Here is a 26,360-nt window from a genome sequence, read left to right as displayed (position 1 = left end):
TCATTACTGGAAAGGGAGGTGGTTTGTGCAGTTATTTCATGGACAACCAACCCCTTCACAATCTGCATTAAAATGTGTGTACTGTATGGTGCTACCAACACACTGCTTCCCATTTGGAATCTGGAACATCTACAGAGTCTCAATTCTGGACTAAAAAAAATGCCCAATAAGCTGTTTAGACAAGACTATGTTCGGAAAATGGACAGGGAATTAAATAAAATTCCCAAAGCCTTGTATTGAAGATCCAAACATGGCCAGAATACAAAATTAGCATCCCAAGTTAGCAAAAGAAGCAATTAATGTGCTTGCTTGAGAGAAAACTGGAGACATTTTTGGAAAATGCAGAAATACTGTGGGTACATAATTTTGGGGGGAATAAAATTAAGGTCTTTACAATGAGTGTCAAATCTTCATGTTCATGCCATGACTGAGCTCAATATGTTACCCATTTTCTAAACCAGAAGACTAAAACCATGATGGAAGAACAGAAATAGAGGAAACTGCTGTTAGACAATTCACTAACAGCCAGAAAGTTTACAAAGACGCCAAATATTCATATTCAGGAAGCCACTGACTAAGGGTAATTTTAAAGAGCAAGAGAACAATCTAGTTCATGTTTTCTTTTAATTTTACTCAGCAGAAATATAAAAGTGCAATTTCTGTAAATTAATGACATGTACAGTACACCACAATAAATATTCTTATTTTTGGTGACATCTAAAAATTCTAGCTATTTACTTGAAATGAGTCATGAGATAAAAACTGCGTCAACAACCAAAAAATACCTGACCCAATGAAGATAAAATCTTAAATATATTCACCAGGAAGATGCATATTGCATTATTGCAATTAGATCATGCCTCCGAGCTCTAAAGTATAAAAACTTATTCAAGTTATGTAAAATACAGTTGAGATTGTTCTCATCACAGACATAATCTAATATAAAAAATAACTGACATTTACAAATAAAGAGATTCTCCTCTGAGGGGAGAAAAATACAGAAATAGTTCCACTTCAGTGATGATTTTCTGGACTCCATGGAGAAACAAACGTGCACAGAGCTGAGGTGTTGTATGAGTACATAGTGAGACAAGTCTGTTTCTGTACCACTCCAACTCAACAGGCCCGGTGAGCGGAGTAGACCATTTGGTAAGCCTACTTTCACACTGTGTCTACTATTCATCTGGGGTATTTGGACCCTTCACATCTCAACACAAAGTGAATGCAGGAGTTGTGTGTCCTGGACAGTATGTTCTTGCGTTCAGTTCAAATGGTGTACTACAGGAAATCAGTGGGTAATGTAAAGTTGCCTAGTTGATGCTAATCCAGAGTGGACTATATTCTTGATTAAAAAACAAAAAGTCAAAAATAAAAAGAAGTATATTAAGCTCACTTTTAAATCACAATCAGGGTTCTAAGTAATATACAGTATAATGTTTCTATCCAATACTTGTCTGAATTGACCAAGTCAAATAAGGACTGAACTCACAAAGCAAGAATTTTGGTGACTCAGTATTACTGACTCAAACCTAAGGAGAAACATGTTCACTACATGTACTGTAACTAGATCATAAAACAATAAAGCTACATTATAGCCTCTAGGATTCACAAAGACTTTCTCCTCATCTTGGACTGCAATAAAAAGGGGAGATTGGGCTGCTCCTAACCAAATCCCTAATGGTGGGAATTCTGTACTTCTAGTAAGAAAGCAAAGGTTGTTATCCTAATCTTTTCTCCCTGCCTAGTGAATATACAGCATTACTTTCCCCCCTCCATATCAGTTCTCATTTGAGATGCAACTCCTGAAGCAAACCAGTGCAGGTTAGATGTGGGCAAAATACTACATTTTGGAAACATTCTGCAGAGACAAAATTAGAGAGAGAGAAAGAAATTGAGCTAAGGCAACATTTAAAGCAACCTGGCTGAAGCAAAAAGATAAGGCTTTATGCTAAGCATTTCCAAGGAAATCCAGGCATCAGTTATGCAAAGCGACAGAACCGACTACCATTCTGGCCAGGTTTCACATTTTTCATAAGTAAAATGTACAGCTCCATAAAATATTTTACTAAAAAGAATGTAACAACATAAAAAGACAGTGAATATTACTGATTGACAGGTAAACAGATTACAGTATTACTACACTTTTGACCATGTTTTTAAAGTTATATGGTTGTGGTAAACATTCTTAAGCTGACTGAGGTATATGAATACTTTAAACATCTGAGGTTTAGAGTACCATATATGGAAGTAAGGGAAGTGACACTATTTAGTAAGACAACCTTACTTCAAAATAAAGGGGTTTAAAAATTACTTTTTAAGGTTACTGCCTTATCTTACAATATTTAGCAACCTATGAATTTGCTAAAGTTTGGAACATCTAGCCTAGCAGGCCAATGCACCATGTAGAACATTAAGAACAAAACTAAAATGACCCATACAGTTAAGTAAATGTCAAAAACAAAATATTTGTCTGGAACATACTAGAAGCAGAGAACCTAAATATTTTCATAATTTATCACAAATATAGGTGGACGTTTTTTAAAGTATACACAGTATGCATCTTCAAGACATTGAATTAACCCAGTAAATATAATGAGCAGACTGGCTATTATCCTGGCTGCCCATTTTTTTGTTGGCTTTTGAAGGAAAAAAAGTTCTGTCCAGCTCTGCAAACTTACAATTTTCAACAATTATTTATATTGTATTATTTTCATCAAACACGAGGTTGTTCTCCCTAGAAAACATCTTTTAGACATATTTAAACAGGTAAATTATACCTGTCAAAACTGAGCCAATGTTGTTGTGGTAAATCAGATATGTGCTTATTGTGCAGGTAAGGCTACGATCACAGACTACATGTATTCAGCTTGGCTTAAACTAAAGAAAGAGTTAAAACACAACATCACTTAACCCTCTCTTTCCGTCTGACTTATTTTGTTTTTAATGATTAAGATTGTAGTACTTTACTATGTCACACCAACTCTGAACATTCTAGGAAAGTGTCTCTGGCACAGGTGGTTTTCAGAAGAAAAGTCAATCTTCCCAAAAGCTTAACCTCTGCTTTATATTAAAGTGCGGAAACTGTGGGAAAGAATATGTCAAGACTTCCCGGCTGTCACTGTGGAACCACTTCCCTCAGAGAGGCTAAGGCTGCATGTATGCGGACATGCAATCTGTTCTCAAAATCATATCCAGTGAATTCCTCCTGCAACACAAAATACATACAACTATTAACCTCATCAACCTTAGGATGTCAAGGTGACTTGCTGAGGATGCTTAAGAAGTCACTGAGCTACAAAACAGTAACTAGGACAAGGGAAAAGGTTCTTGGAGCTTGAAAATTGCTAATAACCCTCTTCCCTTACCAAAATTAAGCAATGGTGTTGGTAGAGAGATTTCCCCAGCACAGTCCACCAATTAGAAGATGGTGCAGGAGGTTCCCCTCTACCTCCCAAGTGCAAGCAGAGACCAGTCTACTTCTCTATTAAAGGCTTGCACAGTAACTGGGAAGTTGTATATGTCCAAAAGCTCCAGGAAATCCCAAGCTGCATGCAAAGAGTAAATGACCAGTTCCAGTATATATACAAAGCTATAGAGCATCGGTGATATACACCAACTCTTTAAAACCTGCAACACAAGCTGAACTCTCAAATTCACTTAACAGCAGGATTAGGTTGTGTTGATTTGTTACCTTTGCCTGGAGAAGTAAGATTTTGCCTCTTGGCACAGTCTAGAAAAAGGAGAAGAAAATATCACTTTAGAAGAATGTACACATGGCAGAAAGGTCAAAAAGAATCTTTTAAAGTATAATGGTCAGCCAACAAGAACTAAGGTCTCAACCCTGAAAATACTACTGGGTCTACTAGGACTACTCATGGTAGTAAACACCACGCCCTGTAGGTGTTTACAGGCTCCTAACAAGGTACCTGACTGGTCCTGCAGTATGTATTTCTGTACGTACACCTCTATGCCGATATAGCGCTGTCCTCGGGAGCCAAAAAAATCTTACTACATTATAGGTGAAACAGCGTTATATCAAACTTGCTTTGATCTGCCGGAGCGCACCGCCCTCCCCCCCGGAGCGCTGCTTTACCGCATTATATCCGAATGTGTGTTATATCGGGTTGTGTTATATCAAGGTAGAGGTGTGTTTAGAAAACAAACACTTCTGTCTACTTAAAAAATATATATATGTAGAGCTATAAGCACTACAGTGAGCTACCATAGACAGTGAAAACACTAAAGTTATAGGCAAACTAAAGTTTAAGAATAGCGAATTTACTGATTTGACCAATTCAACTTGCAAAACACATCATCAATTATACACTGAGATTTTGGAAGAGTTTCAACTTTTTTTCTTATCTATTTCAGTTTACTCATTTGAACCTTCTCTTTAGAAATATTAAAAGATTTCCATACTTCATACAACTTGCCCTTCTGCAATAATAATCATGGGCTAAAGACAGACTTTGTTAGAATGATTTGGAAGAGAAGCGAATATTTTGGTCTTCAATGAGCTATTTTTCTTGACATAGCAAGGGTTATTCATGCTTGTACGAAAAATTTGATATTTTCAACTGAACTTCTATTACTGGATTTGAAGGCTTCTACTCTATTCCCCAGTAAGATGCATGTGATTTTTTTTTATTTTAAATCTATGAGTATGCCAACAAAGGATAAAAAAAGATACTTAGAAAGATGAAAGTGATTCAAATGAGTATATTACTCCATTTTTTCTGAATATAAATACCTTAAATATTTGTAGTTTTTACTTAAAAATGGTACAGCTACACTCAAAAGTGTATAAAATATTACCCATAAAGTCTGTGTTTTGCACAAACTGATCTTAGTCTCCTATATAGCACCTACCACTACGGTACTGAAGGGCTTAATGAACGGAAGAGTTTAAAAATAATGAAGTCAATTCAGATGAAATGATGTTTGATCTCACAGATAAATATGAATAACTTTAAATTAAATTGAAGTACTTTATTAAAAGTCATGATTTTTATGATGAAAATGCAAATCAGTATCTGTATCTTTCATTCATTAACTTCAGTATGTTTAATCCTTTTCTATGTCACAAGTTAATTTCCAGAGCTTTTTATTTGTACAAGATCTAAAACTTTGAGAATCATATTGTAACTAAAGATGATCCACGCTGATGAGATATGCATACCCCTGGACTGTGAACTCTATCTTCTACAAAGCACTGTATGCTGGGATCCACTCACCCCCATGCCCAGTTCTGATGGTATAAAATGGTGAGCAACTCCAACCATTAATCAGTTACTTCCTCTAATTCACAAATCTCTTTACAAGAGACTCCAAAAAAGTAGGAAGGTGACAAAGATGTATGTATTATATATATATATATATATATATATATATACACACACACACACACACATTAAAAACATTAGGGTTGTATGCTCTCAAAAGTTAGTCCTGTGCACTGACCGAGACAGGGGTCCTGTGGAAGAAATAGTATGTGATAATGTAATTTAAAACTATATCATAATTAGGCTTGGAAGGATTATATTTTTATTTGTAAATGTCAGTAAATGTCAATTTTACCATACCCACGCAAATGGATAATAAATATTTCCATTGATAATAATCAAATTTCAGATAGACAAAGAAAGAAAAATGCCAGTTGAGACCTTATTAAAGTCTGATTTGAGGATATTTACTTTGTATATTTTGACGCTATGCTGACAATTTGCGTTTTAACAGTTATAAAGCTTTAACTTTTTGAATTTCAACATTCACAGTCATAAAATTGTCCGACTCTCTTATTTTCCGACAACCCCACATACTTTCCCAAAAATGAAAATTAAAAAAAAAGCTAAAAATGGAAAAAAATGCTTTAAACCCATTGTGATGTTGCAGTCTAATATAATTTTATAAAAATATACTAATGAATGAATATAATGTAACTGGAATATTATTCATGCGAAAGGTCTCTTGTAAGGTATCATTACAAAGCTTATAATCTACTGAGTGTGATCATCCTATTTGTATAAATGTACCACTCTTGTATCTGAAACTAGAAATATGAAATATAACTCCGAGGGCCTATTTTAATTATGCAAAGTGTGGGCCATTAATGGTGGTTTGGAATGTTGATGACTCCCATTAACCAGGACAACTGTCTGCAGATGGGTGTGTTTTACCTGTAAGTCTTCCTGTATACCTGTGTGCTGGCAAGTGGGCAATGAAGTTTTGCAGTGACATGTGATCATGTCACCTGAACTGGAATTCATCTTTAACCTGTGTCCTTCCATTGAGAAGGAGGGGGTGGGAACCCAGAGAGGGACAAAGGATTCCCACCTTATGCACAAGATATATAAAGGTGTGGAACAGAACAAAGGGAGAAGGGGAGCCATCATGAAGAATCCCTAGCTACCATCTAAGCTGGAACAAGAGCTGTACCAGGGGAAAGAATTGTGCCCAGGCCTGGAAGGTGTCCAGTCTGAGGAAAAAGGTTATTGAAGCATCTCTGAGGGTGAGATTATCTGTATTCAGTTTGGTTAGACATAGATTTGCACATTTTATTTTATTTTGCTTGGTGACTTACTTTGTTCTGTCTGTTACTACCTGGAACCACTTAAATCCTACTTTCTGTATTTAATAAAATCACTTTTTACTTATTAACTCAGAATATGTATTAATACCTGGAGGAGCAAACAACTGTGCATCTCTCTCTCTATCAGTGTTATAGAGGGCGAACAACTTATGAGTTTACCCTGCATAAGCTTTATACAGGGTAAAACGGATTTATTTGAGTTTAGACCCCACTGGGAGTTGGTCATCCGGTGTTAAAGACAGGAACACTTTTGTTAGCTGCTTTCAGGTAAACTTGCAGCTTTGGGGCAAGTAATTCAGATCCTGGGTCTGTGTTTGAGCAGACAGGCATGTCTAGCTCAGCAAGATAGGGTGCTGGGGTCTGAAGCTGGCAGGGAAGTAGTCTTGGCATATCAAGTGGCGGCTCCCAAGGGGGGGTTTTGCACTACTGTCAAAATTTAAATAGATTAAAATCTAAAAAAATGCTTAAAATAAACATTGATATTATTTGTCAAAATATAATAAACAAATTCTGCAAAGCCTAATCATAATTCATAGACATGGGAAGGGGGTTTCACAGATAATCATAAATCCAACATTTCTTAACTTCTGAGTTCTTTACTTTGCAACTATTTTAACATATTAAAAAACCCAACCCTAAGTTATTTGTAAAACTGAAAAAAACAAAAAAATCATCAACATATTCATTCCCCACATAGGTTACCAGGAGGGATGGGATCTGTAGATCCATAGCACAGTCCTCTACTACTTGGACTAAAAGAGTAACTGGTAACAAGTTATCTTTTATGTGGACTCACCACTGGAGGGGGATAAAAAAAAAACACACATACTTTGCTTAACTTTCATAGCTATTTGCTAGACAGAAAAGGAATGTCAAGACAGAGTGACTGGGTTCACTTCCAGGTTCTGAGGGAGAGCGTACTCAAGAAGTTACAGACCTCTGCCCTTCCCAGCCTTTCCCTGTTCCCCTCTATTCGTACTTTATCTGCTGCTCATATTGGCAACTATAAAAAGTAAAAAAACAACATAACAAATGTAAGAAAAAGGAAGCTGATAGTAATGAATATAAATTGGAAGTTAGGAACTGTAGAGAACTGATAAGGGAAGTAAAGGGTCACAAGGAGAAATCTACGGCTAGCAGAGATCAGGATGATACGGAGGTTTTTAAAAATATATTAGGAACAAAAAGAATCCGGACAATGGTATTGGTCCATTACTATATGGAAATGGTAGAAGTGTTCAATAAATATTTCTGTTCTGTATTTGGGGAAAATATAGATGATATAGTCTCATCATATAATGATGATAACACTCTTTCCATTCCACTAGTTTCTTCAGAGATATTAAACAGAAACTACTCAAGTTAGATATTTTTAGACAAGCAGGCCCAAATAAATTGCATCCAAGAATTTTAAAAGAACAGGTTAAGGAGCTCACTTGACCTTTAATGCTGATTTTCAATAATTCTTGAAACACAGCAGATGTTTCAGAAGACTATAAGGAAGCTAATATTGTGGTAATTATAGGTCTGTCAGTCTGACGTTGATCCCAGGCAAGATAATGGAGCGGCTGAGAAGGGACTTGATTAATAAAGAATTAAAGAAGGGCAATATGATTAACACAAATTAAAGTGAGTTTATGGAAAAAAGGTCCTGTCAAACTCAGCTGATATTTTTTATGAGATTACCTTTATCGACCACATTTGTAGTGTGTATGTAATATACTTAGACTTTTCTAAAGTGTTTGACTTGGTACCACATGAGTTTTGATTAAAAAACTAGAATGATATAAAATTAACATTAAATTATTAAAAATCTGGCTAACTGATAGGTCTCAAAATGCAATTGTAAACAGAGAATTGTCATCAAGCAGGTGTGTTTCCGGGGTGGGGGCGGTCTTGCAGGGATCAGTTCTTGGCCCTATACTATTTAATATTTTTATCGATACCTGGAAGAAAACATAAAATCACCACTGATAGTGCAGATGACACAAACATTGGGGGAGTGGTAAATAATGAAGAGGAGATGTCATTGATTCAGAGCAATCTGTATTGCTTGGTAAACTGCAAGCAATATGCAAACAATATGTGTTTTAATACTGCTACAGGTAAATACTGTATATACATCTAAGAACAAAGAACATAGGCCATACTTATATGATAGGGGAACCCTCTTAGGAAGCAGTGCAGATGACACAAACATTGGGGGAGTGGTAAATAATGAAGAGGAGATGTCATTGATTCAGAGCAATCTGTATTGCTTGGTAAACTGCAAGCAATATGCAAACAATATGTGTTTTAATACTGCTACAGGTAAATACTGTATATACATCTAAGAACAAAGAACATAGGCCATACTTATATGATAGGGGAACCCTCTTAGGAAGCAGTGATTCTGAAAAAAATTTAGGAACATGATGGATAATCAGCTGAACATGAGCTCCCAGTATGATACTATGGCCAAAAAAGCTAATGTAATCCTGAGAAACAAAAGGGGAATCTCGAGTAGGAAAAGGGAGGTTATTTGATCTCTGTATTTGGCACTGGTGACCTGCCCCTGGAACACGGTCCAGTTGTGGTGCTCACAATTCCAGAAGGATGATGATAAACTGGAGAGGGTTCAGAGAAGAGCCATCAGAATGATTAAAGGATTAGACAACATACCTTCCAGTGACAGACTCAAAGAGCTCAAACTATTTAGTTTAACAAAGAGAAGGTTAAGGGGTTACTAGACTACAGTTTGTAAGTATCTACATGTGTAACAAATATTTAATAATGGGCTCTTCAATCTAGCAGGGAAATGTATAACATGATCCAATGTCAGGAAGTTGAAGCTAGACAAATTCAGACTAGAAATATGGCATACATTTTTGACAGAGATAGTAATTAACCACTGGAACAATGCAGCAAGGGTTGAGGAACATTCTCCATCACTGACAATTTTTAAATCAAGATTGGATGTTTTTCTAAAAGATATGCTCTAGAAGTTCTATGGCCAAAGCTATACAGGAGGTCAGACTGGATGATCACAATGGTCCCTTCTGGCCTTATAGTCGATAAATCTTCCCTCACCCCTGTCCAACTCCTGTACCTGTTCCCTCCCTACACTGTTCACAGTTCCCCCCTTCTCTTTTCCTGGCTCATATCCTGTTCTCTTCACACATTCATCTCTTCCCCTCCTCACCCCTCTGCATTCAAATCAGGTGGCTTCCACCTTTCTCTCCATCCTGCCTGGGAAGCAACATAGGGTGCACAGAGAGCACAGGACAGACTGTCTTCCTGTACTCCTCATGACAGTCATACCTGACTGGCTGGAGGAGCAATTACAAGGAATGTCCTGTTCAATCCCCAGAGCCCCAGCATGGAGCGTGCTCAGCCCTTGTGTAGTGATGCTACATATGGATTCTTCTGAGCATGTAAAGTTGCAAGTAGTTGGAACATGCCCAATAAGAGAATCTTCAGAGAATTAGCTGCAAAACTCTAACAAGTCTCTGCTGAGCATGTGTGAACTGAGAATTTTTAGAGGCTTATTAACTTGGGCAAAGTTGTGTGGATATTCACCAAGATGGCAAAAGGATCATCCTTGGCATCAAGGATGGCGAAAGGAACACCTCTGCCAAATTTGGAAGCACTAGAAATTTTCAAAGAAGTGGCTGCCAGAATTTTAATACGGACAAAACAACTTATTTTTCCCTAGTCTTGTTCTTGGAAATTGCTGAACCAGTTTGACTAAAGTTTTCAAAAACTACTTACACAGAGGCAGATACCCAGCATGGAGAATTTCAGCCTAAATGGTTAACATTTTGCAACGTTTAAACAACTGAAAATAGGTTCTTACAATGAAAAGTGTTGTGCAACCTTAATAGTACCATATGTTATCAATTCCACCTACTACAGAACCTCCAAGAGCTGGGTCTGAAGAGCATTAATTAACAGCTTTCTTCCCTGAACTGGCCAACTCATTTAGAGGAAAGTGGAAGAAGTAATACTGTTTAAAATAAGTATATAGAGCTCCATGTGAAGGTTTTACATATTTCAACAAGGGAGATAGTGTGAAGCATACTGCAGAAGCCGCCTTAGTTGAATAAAGTCTGATATTTTCAGGTGGCCGAGCACCTGCCATGTCATATCAATCACACATACATCTCCTGATCTATTCTGACAGCCTCTGAAGTCAGATGGATTGAATTCTATTCTTAACCCCATATGCCACCAAAACAAAACAAAAAGCCTGAGGAAACTTATGGACAGATTTGGTCTTCTACTGAGGACAACTTAAGGTTCTCCAGACACCTAATGCAGGGAGCCTGACATACCTAGATGTCAATGAGTCTTAGGGAAATCAGAGACTACTTTAGATATGAATTTGGGATGAGAATGCATGGCCACTTTACCATTATGGAACATGAGATTGGGAGAATCTGGCAACATATCTATAATTCACTAACTCCTGAAGGTTGACGTTAGGCTATGAAGAATATTGCCTCTTAGATTATACATAAAATAGCCTGACAAAGTTTGAACAGAAGCCCATGAGTTTTGTGAGAGGGAGATTTAGATCCTCTGAGGGAAGTGGTTACTACCCAGATGGAATACATGAAGCAAATGTTTCCTGGTAGACACTCGGTCACTAGAGTGAGAAAGACTGATAAACCCATATATCAGAAGGCAGAAAGCAGAGAAGGCAGTCGGACTGGATTTTCAGTATGTTCCAAACTTGCTGCATCTTCAGTACTCAAAGGAGCTTTTATACCATGTGCCATAAGACAGGAGAATGGATGGTCCCAATAAAAATAGCTTTCCAGAAGATTCTGAGCTCATAAGCCAGGCATGTATTTATCCATAGGCATGGGAATTAGGGATGTGGGGGGTGCTGCAGCACCCCCAGGTTTCGTGCAGGGTCCCAGCTGCTGCTGGCCCCACATCCAGGGCTCTGCTCCCAGCCCCAAGCCTGTGGTCCTGGTGCTCCCAGCCTCAGGCCCCTTACTCTTATCCACGTCCCCCCACCCTTCCAGAGCCACAGCCAATCCTGGCCCCAGCTCTGGGGAGTGGGGGGCACGGACAGGGGTAAGGGGAGTGTGAAGTAAAAAGTTTGGGGAGCACTGGCTTTCAGCACCCCACAGTAAAAAGCATTCCAGCGTCACTATATCCCCTCACTCTTGGGATAAGTACATAGGGAATCCTTAAAGATGTTTATTTTGACATAGAACTAATTAAGCTTGCCAATATTCTTGCTTCAATAATTTTTGTTGTTCTTTATGTAATTTTCTTTTATTTTTAAACTTTAGCTATAAAATAGACAGGGACTTGGAGTAGTTCCGCTGATTTTTTTTTTTTTTTTTTTTGCTAGAGAGCGTCACCAGCTGGTGGCCAGGAATGAAATGTTTCAGTGCAGCTACCTTGGACAGTCTCAGATCCATATTTATTATATAATAGGTAAAAATGAGCAGTAATGAAACCAATCATTATTATACCATCACAGGTACGCAAAAGGCCCCTGCAAACGTCACAGTGTACACTTTGTATGATGTATGCTACTCTCTACAGTATGATATCGCCATGTAGACAATAATATGGTATCTATCACACTAAAGACACAAAACTAAAAGGGACTCTTTATACACAGGTGGAAAAGTAATTAAAATTAACTCCTATACCTGATAATTTGTAAAATAACACATTTTCATTGTCTATTTAGAGTGGTCACAGTTGACCCCCTTTCCACTTCCAAAAATGTAAGATGTGTTCTAGTGTTACCTCTGGATTGTCTAACAAAAGACAGCCGAGTTCATAGCAAGCATATGGCTGAATGTATAAGTTGTTTTGACGGCACAGTTCATCTTTAATAGCTCGCTGAAAGAACTGTAAGAGAAAAATCTGTGTTTATACATTAAAAAGAGTAGTCACTCATTCATTTTGGAAAACTAAATAAGCAGCAACCTGAACATCAAGCACCACAAGCCAACTCCAAAATCATAATCTGAATGGAGCAACATTTCCTATGTCTTAAAGAATCCTTAACAGCAATGATCATATGAATTCATGTCAGCATCTGCTGTTAGAGAAAAATGTTAGGTCTGTATAAAAAGAATTCATAAATTGATCCAATGATTTTATATCTTTAGCTGAAAAAAAAAAAACAAAAACATTACAGGTTTAACATGGTTTTTTAATAACTGGCAGTCACAGACACAGATTCTTTAAAATAAATTGGACAGAATTAGAAATAAGAGTTCACTATCACCTCTTTCACTGTCTTTGTGTGAACTGGGTTCCATTTGCAAAAATAAAACAAGTTCAAAGAATTTGGTGATTGCAGAACAAATTTCAATTCTATCTACATTAAAAAGGGATCTTTGAAATTTGCTAATACTCAGAAACATCTTTCTTTTCAATTTTCCATTAGCTCTAGAATAAGGGTGTTCAAAAACTCAGTCCAACTGAGAGAGCTGCATTGGCAGATGGCAAAAGCCTGAGGAATGCCCTAAATTTGTACAGATTGCAGCCACTCAGTTTGGAAGTGTGATCCACAGAACCCATAACGTAACACAGGGATGGGCAAACGTTTTGGCCTGAGGGCCACATTGGGGTTGTAAAACTGGATGGAAGGCCGGGTTGGGAAGGCAGTGCCTCCCAAAACAGCCTGTTCCCTGCCCCCTATCCACTCCTCGCCCACCTCAGAACCCCCGACCCATCAACCCCCCCCCCGGCTCCTTGTCCCCTAACTGCCCCCTCCCAGAACTCCCCGCCCCTGGAACCCCACCCCCATCCAACCCCCCTGCTCCCAGTCTCCTGACTGCCATGACCCCATTCCACACCCCTGCCCCCTGACAGCCACTGCCCACACAGCTCTGCAGGGGAGAGGAGGGGCAGCGGGGAAGGGGGCTAGCCTCCCTGACCGGGAGCTCAGGGGCTGGGCAGGATGGTCCTGCACCCACCTCTGATGTAACATCTTGTTCTCAGTAGCCAGGCCACTCAACTCAAGGTCCTACTTGATAAAGGCTGTAATCACTGCACATCACACACTTCCATAATTATACCTGACGTTTGATCACAGGCCACATGGCAGAATACGGAGGGCTGCCTCTGTCCTGTGGACCAAATTTTGGCCACCCTATTTTAGAGCTTAAGATGGCTTCAAGGTATATCACTGATAGAAGCTGAACTGTATTTTTTTTCCCCCAAAGAAGTCAGCATGCTAAACCCTGTTTAATAGCCCTGAGGCACAATTCTTTTTTGAAATTCTCCACTTCCTCTTTTTCCCTTCAACTCTCACCCTGGCTGGCCACCTCAGCTGATACATGTGCTAAACATTAGCCCTTAATAGGAACTGGGAGATCACTGAAGCCCATGTTTTAGCCTTTTCCTGTCATACAATATGAAATCCAGTAATACATACTCTCTCAGAATACTTTGAAAAGACTTAATATCCTCTACTATCATTCACCCAGTGAGTCAGTAGCAACGACAAACAGAAGTTTGTACTTAATCAGAAATGGGGTCATTTATAAGATAGTTGGGTACATCATTATTGTTCTTGTAACAACTTACCTGAACCGCATCTTCAGAATTTCCTAAGCATTTATGTATGGCACCAAGAAGCAAATTCTTCAAACCAACAGAAGATGAATCATCAACCTCATGACAAGCTTAATTAAAAAAAATTAAATTAAACTTTTAATCAAATTATACTCCCTTTAAAATAAAAATGATCTTTTGGTGTTTTTTTTTTAATCAGATTAGAAAATCTCATTTCTGTAGCTTAATTTTAACTAGCAATGGCCAGTCTCCAATATTGTAATCTGTATCTTTAACGTTCTCTCCATTTTAATTAAAAAAAAAAAAAAAAGTAATTTTCTAGCCCTCGTGGTTGTGGAGAAAAACTTGAAAATGTGACCCAAGTGAACCTTAAAGGCTCAAAGGCAGATGATCAATTAAAATAACCCATTTTTGTTTTGTTTTGTTTTAAACTCAGAATTTTGGGGGCTTGACTCATAATATCTGAATGTTGAGGGGGGTAGCAATACTGGTTATTACTGGGAGAATATACTCAATTCATGTTTTGAAGGTAATGATGCAGACATATCTACCTGAGTTTGCACAGATGCTTAAACTATATGCACCAGACATTTCAACAGGTGCTAATTCGGATGCTTTAAACCAGGGGTAGGCAACCTATGGCACAGGTACCGAAGGCAGCATGCGAGTTGATTTTCAGTGGCACTCACACTGCCTGGGTCCTGGCTACCAGTCCTGGGGGCTCTGCATTTTAATTTAATTGTAAATGAAGCTTCTCAAACATTTTAAAAATCTTATTTACTTTATATAACTAAACTATTGTATGTATGTATTATAGACTTATAAAAAGAGACCTTCTAAAAACGTTAACATGTATTACTGGCACACAAAACCTTAAATTAGAATGAATAAATGAAGACTCAGCACACCACTTCTGAAAGGTTGCCAACCCCTGTTTTAAACGCCAACATTGTAAACCTATTTCACTGCTCACTTAAGCACATAAGAAAAGAGTGGTGGTATTATATTATGAAGATCTATATAGTTTCCCAGTATAGGCCAGGGCCACATACAGAAGATGTATATGGTAAGTTTTCAGAGGAAGCACAATAGATTTTTTTTTCCTCCTGAAATAAATAGGGTTCAGCTTTCAAAAGGGTGGGAAATATGTGAGAGAAACAAGATCTAGTATTTATTTCAGTTTATTTTGAGTGTCCATCTTACGGATGCTTTACAAAAATTAACAGATATTGGAAACACTAACATATTTACATATCACAGGAATACATAACGGTGTGATCTAAAGGTTTTATCAGCATGATTTTGGGGTTATTCATGAAATATGAGTAGAATACAAGCTCATGCCAAAAGAACCTTAATACTAAACACTATAATTTATTCTGTACGTGCCACTCAAATTACAGAAAAGCCATTTTACAAATGTTTGAGAGAGTTTATAAAACTTGTATAGGAACTATTTTTTGTATTTCTTGTCTATTAGAACCAGATACCTTACCTTCTTTAAGTCCAAATGTACAGAGCTCAGATGGAGCTATTAAAAAACCAAAACACCACACACCAGCACAAAAAGCCCTCGGGAAACAATTATTTTTAGACACAAAAATGTCTTTAATTAAAAGTCTTTCTAGCACCTTTCAGGGCTAGAAAATTGAGAATCTGAAATCGACCCCCTTCCAATTGTATAAAGCTCCTGCAGTGGCATGAATTAATGTATTTTGAAGTTATTTTTATAGATAGAAAAGCTATTACTGGGGTAGGACTCTGGGCCCCAAACAGATGTAATTTTCAATGCATTGAGTGCATGTGTAGCATGCACAAAAATTCAACATGTAGAGAGAGAAGGAGGAGATATTTCAATGGCAGGTGGATTAAAAAAAAGGGGGGGTTATGTGAAGCTGCTCAGAAATCTTGAGGAAGATTGTTCAATGGGCAGAAAGGTGATCAAAGGTGCATGATACATTAATTTAACACATGGCTCTGTAATTTTACACATGGATATCATCTCCATAGACACTTTTTGGGGTGAGGGGAGAGGATTGTGAGTTGTGTGTGTGTGTGACCATGTGTATGTACATACCAACAGGACCACTAAGCTATTTAGAGTTACCTACAATCGTTACTGTTCCATATTTAACTATTTCTCTAATCCCCATACATTAATGGAAGTTATGTACACTTAGGTGACAATTAAAACACAAATGGATTGCTGTGGTTTTTTTTATCAGAAGGGTAGTCATATTAGTCTGGATCTGTAAAAGCAGCAAGAGTCCTGTGGCACCTTATACACTAACAGACGTTTTGGAGCATGAGCTTTCGTGGGAGAATACCCACTTTGTTGGATGCATCCATGTGTTTTTTGGTTTCTTTTGCAGCTATGTTTAAAAGAATCATTAAACAAAGTTGAACTAATACAATTATCTGCAGTACACTGGATTTTAAATTAAAATGCTGTCATGAATGTCAACTTTTTTTGAGAGACTGTCACTCTCTATTTCAAAATAAGTGTTAATTTGAGTCCTAATGCATGCCCTTTTCCATAACTATCCAAATTTAGCTTACTCATAAAATGTCCACATATTTCAGCCTTCATACTACTGCGATCAGCTAGTCTTCATGAGAGAAAAAAGAAAACAGAAGAAAAAGAGAACATATCTCACTGAAAGAGATAGCCAAGGAAACATATCCTACCTTGGCTCATATGTTGTAGGTTAGAAAAGGAACAGTTTGGAAGGGCTTTCCACAAATACAACACTTCAATGGATGCCATCACACAGAGCTCTTTGGTTGGTATCTGCTTCCTAAATCTGTCTGCCTGAAAACAGCAAAGATAGCTGTGCTAAGTTCCTCTCAGAAGAAGAGACAGATAAGGGTCACAAACAGTAATTCTGATGTTTTCACAAAAGCAAGTAACAGTGTTAAAATGTTTAGGGCATGAAAATTTAGCTTGCAGTTCTAGAGACTAAATATAAGTTGTTGAAATAGTACAATAATTGTTTCTCAATCAAGACCAATGTTATTTGGTACATGACTAACAAGTCTTGAAAAAAAATTAAAACAATACAATCTGAATATTGATGCAATGGTAGACTAACTATTTTTTCCAATAAAAGTTTGTAGGCCTTTCCACATCACTTCCAGATTCCAGAATGACCTAACTACGGGCATGCATAGTAGAGCTAACATCAGGGTAAAATGAAGCAGGAAGAAATGAAGTAGGAAGAAAGACTAGTGCTGCAGCTTTGGTATATCAGTATTTTTTTTTCTCTGAAAATTATGTAAACCAAGCTTAGTGGTGAGCTACTAACCTTTTTCCTGTTGGTAGTTCATTAAACTATTAAGCACTGTTTACTTTTTCCACCTAAATCATTTCCACTAAGTTAACACTAGAGAAGATGGCTACCGGAAAAAAATAAACTTTGTTTAGAACCAAATCCTTTAATAAAGGACAACACAATTGCCAATTGTAGTTACTGTACTGAAGCAACTCAATTCATGCCAACCAAACCTTTTTGACTGAGAATTGTTCAATCTGATTGTTTTTTCTTTTGAAAAGCTTCTGAACTTCCTTGAATACATTCTGCGCACCATCCACATCACCAGTGGCTCCTTGACACACTGTAATAAAGCGCACACACACACAAAAATTCTGCTAAAGATTCCAGCATATGAAAGATAGGGAAAAAATAAAGGGAGGGCATTATGCAGGTAAAGGGGAAAAGCATGGTCTTTTGGTAAAGGGAACTCAGGCACACTGTGTTCAACTCCCAGCTCTGCCATAGGCTTCCTGTACGATCTCTGACAAGTCAATTTCTTGGTGTCTCAGTTCCTCATCTGTAAAATGAGGATAATTATACTTGTCTCTGAGGGTTCTTTTGATTAATTCATTAATGTTTGTGATGCACTGAGCAATTATGGTGACGGTGGCCTTATAACTACATAAACAAAATCTGAAGCCACAGCTCTTTAATATGGACGGTATAAAAGGAAGAATTAGATGAAGTTCCAAGTGTGCAATTAACTTTCAGAATTGCAAAAGTTCATGACCAAAGACATGTTTCTATACATACATATATATATAATATGTCTGTGTGTGTGTGTGTGTGTGTGTGTGTGTGTGTGTGTGTGTGTGTGTGTGTGTATATATATATACACATATATACACACACACACACACACACACACACACACACACTAACACATTCATCAGTAATTCTATCACTAAAAAACTAACCTGCTGTCAGGTAGGCATAATAGCACTGGGACCATCTCGATTCATTTTTAAGCCTTTCAAAGGATTCAAATGCATCTTTGAAATTCATTTCTATCATGCTGCACCAGCCTAAAAATGAGAACAATTTTAACTTATGACAGAAATCATGTTAGTTTTACATGGTATAGGCAACTACACTAAACAAAGAACTAATGTTTGTGAACACTTTGGGTTGTGGTAAGTCCAAAGATTTTAAGACACCTTGAGGAATTCCATAACATTTTAAAAAAATATTTTCTGAAAAACCTGAAGGGAAGTATAACTAAAACTTAGTTGGAAATTGCCTCATTACCTATAACCAGTGTATTATACAAGATAAAAATATTTTTTAGGGATCAACTCTTGCATGTATCAATTCAAACAGGTTTCAAAAGTTTCAGGCAAAAAGATGCATTATCTTATTCAGTTCTCAAACTAGTAACAGAGAACTGCTATGCTCACTTTGTTTATGTGAGGAGGTTCAGCAACAAGTAGTACTTCTAAGTACTTACAGGTGTACCAAGGTTATAGAATCTTCTGTGGTTCTCATAGATTCAAAGAATTGTAGGACTGGAAGGGACCTTGAGAGGTCATCTAGTCCAGTCCCTTGCACTCATAGCAGGACTAAATATTATCTAGACCATTCCTGACAGGTTTTGTCTAACCTGCTCTTAAAAATCTCCAATGATGCAGATTCCACAACCTCCCTAGGCAATTTATTCCAGTGCTTAACTATCCTGACAGGAAGTTTTTCTTCTAATGTCTAACCTAAAGGCCTTTGCTTCAATTTAAGCCCATTGCTTCTTGTCCTACCCTCAGAGGTTAAGGAGAACAATTTTTCTCCCTCCTCCATGTAACAACCTTTTATGTACTGGAAAACTTATGTCCCACCTCAGTCTTCTCTTCTCCAGACTAAACAAATCCTCTTTTTTTTCCCCAAAAACTTCATTTGTAGGTCATGTTTTCTAGACATTTAATCATTTGTGTTGCTCTTCTCTGGACTTTCTCCAATTTCTCCACATTTTCCAGAAATGCAGTGCCCAGAATTGTACACAATACTCCAGTTAAGTGGAGTAGAGCAGAAGAATTATTTTTTGTGTTTTGCTTACAACTAATACATCCTGCTAATACATCCCAGAATGATGTTTGCTCTTTTTGTAACCGTTTTATACCGTTGACTCATAATTAGCTTATGATCCACTATGACTCACAGATCCCTTTCAACAGTACTCCTTCCTTGATAGTCTTTTCCCAGTTTGTATGTGTGGGACTGAGAGTTCTTTCCTAAGTGGAGTACTTTGCATTTGTCTTTATGTAATTTCATCCTATTTTCTTCAGACCATTTCTTCAGTTTGTTCATATCATTTTGAATTTTAATCCTACCCTCTCAAGCACCCGCAACCTCTCCCAGCTTGGTATCATCTACAAACTCTGTAAGCGTACTCTCTATTCCATTATCTGAATCACTGATGAAGATACTGAACAGAACCGCACCCAGAACTGATCCCCACGGGACTCCACTCGATATGCCCTTCCAGCTTGACTGTGAACCACTGATAACTACTCTCTGGGAATAGTTTTCCAACTAGTTATGCACCCACCTTATAGTAGCTCTGTCTAGGTTGTATTTCATTAGTTTGTTTATGAGAAGGTCATGTGAGACAGTATCAAAAGCCTTACTAAAGTCAAGATATACAACATCTACCACTTCCCCCCATCCACAAGGCTTGTTACCCTCTCAAAGAAAGCTATTAGGTTGGTTTGACAGGATTTGTTCTTGTCCATGCTGTTACTTGCCATCGTATTATCATCTAGGTGTCTGCAAACTGATTGCTTAATTATTTGCCCCATTATCTTTCCAGGTACTGCAGTTAAGCTAACTAGTCTATAATTCCCTGTGTTGTCCTTATTTCCCTTTTTATAGATGGGCACTATATTTGCTCTTTTCCAGTCCTCTGGAATCTCTCCCATCTTCCATGACTTTTTGAAGATAATCGTTAATGGCTCAGATTTCTCCTCAGTCAGCTCCTTGAGGATTCTGGGATGTATTTCATCAGGCCCTCATGACTTGAAGACATCTAACTTGTCAATGTAATTTTAATTTGTTCTTTCCCTATTTTAGCTTCAGCTCCTACCTTATTTTCACTATCATTCACTATGTTAGACATCCAATCACTAACAAGCTTTTTGGTGAAAACGGAAACCAAAAAAGTCATTTAACACTTCTGCCATTTCCACATTTTTGGTTATTGCCCCTCCCACCCCAATTTAGTAATGGCCCTACCCTGTCCTTGGTCTTCCTCTCGCTTCTAATGTATTTGTAGAATTTTTCTTGTTACCCTTTATATCTCTAGCTAGTTTAGTAAGGCTTTGCCTTGGCCTTTAAAATTCTGTACCTGTATACTTGTTTTAATTTGTTTATATTCATCCTTTGTCATTTGACCTAGTTTCCACTTTTTGTAGAACTCTTTTTTGAGTTTCAGATCACTGAAAATCTCATGGTTAAGCCAGGGTGGTCTTTTGCCATACCTATCTTTCCTACGCAGTGAGGTAGCTTGCTCTTAAGTTTTACTAATCATAGCAGATACACTGAAGAAGAAAAAAAGTGACATCTCCAAATTTTTGTGTTCAGTTGTATTTTAACAGAAGGCAATGGACATGTATGTTCAAGCCCTGGGAGCTCTGAAGTTCCAGCAGGACTGTTAATCCTTGGCACAGAATCATTGAATTCCATGGCAGGCTTTCAGTCTTACGGAGTGGACACTTTTTACTCTGCCTTTTTTATTAAAGGCAGAGTAAAAAGTAGCCAGCTCTAATTTGTGCATTGTGCTCTTAATTCTATGGAGGTTTCTACATGTAGAAAAGCATGAGTTACTACAGGTTGTATGGATGTTCAAAGATCATGCAGTCATCAGATGTTACAACCCAATTGGCAACTAAGGAATCATAAGAAAGAGCATTATTAACAATCCATGCAGTTAGGACACTCAAACTTTAATAACTTTTGAGGCATCAAATCAAAAACCTTAACTAGAAAGAGCCAGAATATAAAATAGTGTAATTTAATCAAAATTTGAGAGCAGAATATGTACATGTCATTGAAGTTGTATTTACCAATTTCATATAGGCAGACATGTTGGATCTCTCTCTGATCTATTGCAAGTTCCAAAGCAGTATGAAAGGAGGTCAAGGCACTGTTGATTTGACACTAAGAGGGGAAAACAAAACAAAAAACATAACACAACTACTGTTAAATAAATGCAATTTTGAACAAGTACCATTATAATCACAATTCAAAAAATCTTCAAATACAAATCTCTATTATCAGTAACAATTAAAGAACAAATGATTATCTAGCAAATAGAAGGCCCCATATTTCACACAATAGTCACTGGTTTTCTGGAAAAGAAAGGGGCACAATATTGTGTTGAGTGAGACTTGGGTCCAAGACAAATTCCAGAAATTTCTAACCTTAAGATGAGCAGAGTGGGGAGGAGGTGAAATTAATGAAGTATTTGAACTAGTCAAATATTAATAGCTTGGTTGACATAACAGTCTGACTAGTTAGATAACTTGAGGGTGCTTTTGTTCAATTGAATAATACCATTAGCCTGAGCTAAATCAACTATTAACACCAAGCAACCAGAAGTTATTTTCACAGCCAATTTTGTCTTGAGCCAATAATGGGATCTGTGTGAGGAGACCTTTGCACTCATGTGGAGCCCAAGAGGCCCATGGTTGGTTAGCAATAAAAGATTAATGACAGCATACTTGGCAAAGGAACAAGGGACAGAGTAGCTAACCGATTAGAGTACTTAAGCAACACAAAAGGTACCACATACACAAAAGATAGACTCTCATACAATTTCTGCCTGGAAATGTGAATTTTACCGATTTTGGCTTTGTATATTTTTTTGTAAAAGGTTTGAGATACAAACATAAGGATTCAGCATGTTTTCCGTAAGCATGTGTATTTAGGGACAAGTAGTTTTTATTTACTTTTCTATTCCACCAGATATATAGTCACAAGTCTTGTTACTTTAGAACAACAACAGTTTGAGATTTATTCCTATGGCAGTGCTGGATATAGGAATTTCTAAGTAAAGTGTAATACTCTGCCATTATTTCCATATCATCATCTACTATGATTTCTGAATTCACGGATTTTTTCATTTTTTTGGAAAGTATTTGAGCTTTGGATACAAACTGAAAGACAGGAGTGTGCTTCTGGATGAAATTTTCTGTATAAATCATCCCTCAGATCATATTTACATGACAAAGCTGTGAGATGGGACATGAAAAATCTAGCCAGAGGACTAAACCCACTATCCAGAGGCTGATACAAAAGACTGGGGGTGGCAGAAGAGTTCAAAAGGGCTTGATGAAAACTCAGCCTCCCTCTATCTGCTGAGAAGAATGAGGGTGTTTCTCTCTCTTATCAGCCAGATTTCTGAAGAAATAGCTTGGGAGTGGGGTGGGGCTCTATTCTTAGTATCAACCTAAAACTAGCAGATGTCTGAACAATGCTCTCTTTTAGTAGCTAGAAAGGAGATGCACACTTTTCCTTACCTTCCTCATGAATAACTCCAGCACTTTAAATTGTGTACACTAATTACTTGAATGGTTTATCCTGCAAAGAACTGCTTCCCACAGTGATGGCATCCTACATGCAGATCAAGCAGATTTCAGACCACGCCACAGTACCTGTGATCAAGTGCTGGCACTCAACACCCTACACTGAGAATGGTTTCCAGACCAAGCAGAAGACATGCAGTATTTCTAGATCTTGCTTGTCATGACATGATCCAACATACAGGCCTACTTTACAAACTGTCATTGATCCTATTGTGGTGCATTGTCATGGCTGTGGAACTGTTCCTGAGACATCATCAGTTCCAAGTTTCACTTGGACAAAAAAAATAACACACCCCAGTTCCTGGAGACCTTAAAAAATGTGTCTACAACAGGGTTAAGTTCTATCACCAACACATTTGAACCTTTTCACGAATGACCTTCCCTACACCATTGCCAGATGTTTTATCTATGCAGACATCATCTCTCTGGCAGTGCAGGACCAGGATTGCTATCACTTAGAAGTGCTGAATGCAGATGCAGAGAGAGATGGCCCACAATGATAAAAGATGGAGACTTAAACCAAGTGCTAAAAAAAAAAACAGCTTCCAGCTATTTCCATTTAAACCACTCCAAGGCCAACAAACAGCTCAACATCTTCCTAAATGACCATAGGCTGGACCACGATCCAAAGTCTGTATATTTAGATGTTACATTGGACCCCAACTTGACATTCAAGGAACACCTTTCCAAGACCTTGCTGAAAATTAAGACAACAACCTGATCAGCAAACTAGCTGGTTCAACCTGCGGAGCCAATGAGTAGACATTAAGCACCTCTGGGCTTACCTTGTGCTATTCTGCAGCAGAGTATTGCCCTCCAGCTTCTCTGACACAGGACTAGTGGACACTCAGTTGAATGAAACTATTCATATAATTGGTACTTTGAGACCAACCAGTTTGACTTGGATGCTGGTCCTGTCCAACACTGCTCCTTTGGACATCAGGCAACAAGTCACCTTGCAGAATCTTTCCCTTATGGTGCAAGACATGCCCATCTACCCATGTTTAAAGATGTATCTAATCCACCAAGCCACCAAATTATTAGCTCAAGTCACCCCATTTGGACAATTCCTTTAAGGGGACCTCAATGTCACCTCCAGGTGGCATACTAGGTGGCAAGAACAAAGTTCAAACATAGCCAATACCTATCTTGTGACAGATTTAACAGTCCAGCCACCTGGTTTTGATTTTCCATGCCATCGGTAGGAAAAGTTCAGTTGCTTCAGATGTAGGGTGATCAGATGTGGTACAAATAGGGTGGCCAGATAGCAAGTGTGAAAAATTGGGACACTTTTTTCAGGGGAGGGAGGAGAATAGTTGCATATACAAGACAAAGCCCCTAATATCAGGATATCTAGTCACCCTCGCTGCAAAAGACTGTAAGTGGGACCTTTGTGACTCTCCCCTTTGCTGCTGTGGCCAGTTAGAAGAGGTAGGTCATATATTTGCAGACTGTATCCATTGACAATGGCTGCCTGGCTCCCTCAGAGACTTGAACAATATCCTTTTCTCAGGATATGTCTACACTACGGGATTATTCTGATTTCACATAAACCGTTTTTTAAAAACAGATTGTATAAAGTCGAGTGCACGCGGCCACACAAAGCACATTAATTCGGTGGTGTGCATCCATGTACCGAGGCTAGCGTCAATTTCCAGAGCGTTGAACTGTGGGTAGTTATCCTGTAGCTATCCCATAGTTCCTGCAGTCTGCACCGCTCATTGGAATTCTGGGTTGAGATCCCAATGCATGATGGTGCAAAAACAGTGTCGTGGGTGATTCTGGGCAAATGTCGTCACTCAATCCTTCCTCCGTGAAAGCAAAGGCAGACAATCATTTCGTGCCCTTTTTCCCCTGGATTGCCCTGGCAGATGCCATAGCATGGCAACCATGGAGCCTGTTTTACCTTTTGGCACTGTCACCGTATATGTACTGGATGCTGCTGACAGACACTGTACTGCAGTGCTACACAGCAGCATTAATTTGCCTCTGCAAGGTAGCAGAGACGGTTACCATCCCTATTGCACTGTCTGCCATTGTAAATTGGCAATGACGGTTATCAATCACTTTGTACCATCTGCTGCTGTCATGGGTGCTTCTGGCTGGCCTCGCTGAGGTTAGCCGGGGGCGCATGGACAAAAATGAGAATGACTCCCTGGGGCATTCCCTTCTTTATGTTTTGTCTAAAAATAGAGTCAGACCTGCCTAGAATATGGGGCAAGTGTACTAGAGAGCCAGAGGGCACAGCCGCTCCGGGTCAGAGCCCCAGAGATCCCGCAGAAATGATGAGCTGCATGCCAGGCTAGAGGGTGCCCCTGCAACAACCTCACTCGTTGCTTCCCTCCTCCCCCAACCCTCCTGGGCTACCGTGGCAGTGTCCCCTCATTTGTGTGATGAAGTAATAAAGAATGCAGGAATAAGGAACAATGACTTTTTAGTGAGATAAAATGAGGGGGAGGCAACCTCCAGCTGCTTTGCTAGTCCAGGCAGAACATTAATGGGTGGGTGGGAGAGGAGCGCAGCCTCCCACTGCTATGATAGTCCAGGGAGTACAGAATCTTTTCTTTAGACATGAAAGGGGAGGGAGGGCTGATGGAGCTCAGCCTCCAGCTGCTATGATGATGACGATTACCAAGCCTTTTGTACCATCTGCCGGGAACGAGCAGGAGTCATTCCCATTTTTACCAAGCCACCCCCGGCCGACCTCACCGAGGCCAGCCAGGAGCACTCACGGGATGGTGAGGACTGTTTTCCACCATTTTGTATTGTCTGCCATCAGGAAAGGAAGGGGAGGGGATGCTTCTGTTCAGCGCCGCAGCACCGTGTCTACCAGCAGCATGCAGTAGACATATGGCGACATTGAAAAAAGGTGAGAAACAATTTTTTCTCCCTTTTCTTTCACGGGGGGGAAGGGGGGTAAATTGGTGAGATATACTCCAAACCACCTCGGACAATGTTTTTGACCCTTCAGGCATCGGGAGCTCAGCCAAGAATGCAAATGCTTTTTGGAGACTGCGGGGACTGTGGGATAGCTGGAGTCCTCAGCTGGAGTCCTCAGTACCCCCTCCCTCCCTCCATGAGCGTCCACTTGATTCTTTGGCTTTCCGTTATGCTTGTCATGCAGCACTGTGCTGAGTCCCTGCTGTGGCCTCTGTCTATCATAGCCTAGAGATTTTTTCAAACGCTTTGCCATTTCATCTTCTGTAACGGAGCTCTGATAGAACAGTGATCAGATCCAGTATCTCCCGTACGGTCCATGCTGGAGCTCTTTTTGGATTTGGGACTCCATGGCCATCCGTGCTGATTAGCGCTCCACACTGGGCAAACAGGAAATGAAATTCAAAAGTTCGC

The 26,360-nt window shown here is 38.7% G+C and overlaps 1 protein-coding gene across 3 annotated transcripts in view; it reads right to left on the bottom strand.

Moving 5' to 3' along the window:
* Positions 1-581: 581 nt before the first annotated feature.
* TTC39C (tetratricopeptide repeat domain 39C) overlaps positions 582-26,360 on the bottom strand; it is a 73,643-nt gene continuing 47,864 nt past the window's right edge. For 2 of the 3 annotated variants that reach the window (XM_050941996.1, XM_050941998.1), the window contains 8 exons: positions 21,489-21,582; positions 18,357-18,464; positions 17,631-17,740; positions 16,814-16,937; positions 14,138-14,235; positions 12,344-12,448; positions 3,692-3,730; positions 582-3,205 (listed from right to left, as the gene is read on the bottom strand). In XM_050941996.1, coding sequence (XP_050797953.1) covers positions 3,116-3,205; positions 3,692-3,730; positions 12,344-12,448; positions 14,138-14,235; positions 16,814-16,937; positions 17,631-17,740; positions 18,357-18,464; positions 21,489-21,582 — 768 coding nt within the window. In that variant the 3' untranslated portion in view covers positions 582-3,115. The remainder of the gene's footprint in view (positions 3,206-3,691; positions 3,731-12,343; positions 12,449-14,137; positions 14,236-16,813; positions 16,938-17,630; positions 17,741-18,356; positions 18,465-21,488; positions 21,583-26,360) is intronic. The other variant, XM_050941997.1, reaches the window with a different exon arrangement.

This window comes from Gopherus flavomarginatus, chromosome 2, assembly GCF_025201925.1.
Source record: "Gopherus flavomarginatus isolate rGopFla2 chromosome 2, rGopFla2.mat.asm, whole genome shotgun sequence".
Lineage (NCBI taxonomy): Eukaryota > Metazoa > Chordata > Testudines > Testudinidae > Gopherus > Gopherus flavomarginatus.
The sequence above is the reverse complement of the archived record's forward strand: the minus strand, read 5'-3'. Positions and strand labels throughout refer to the sequence as shown.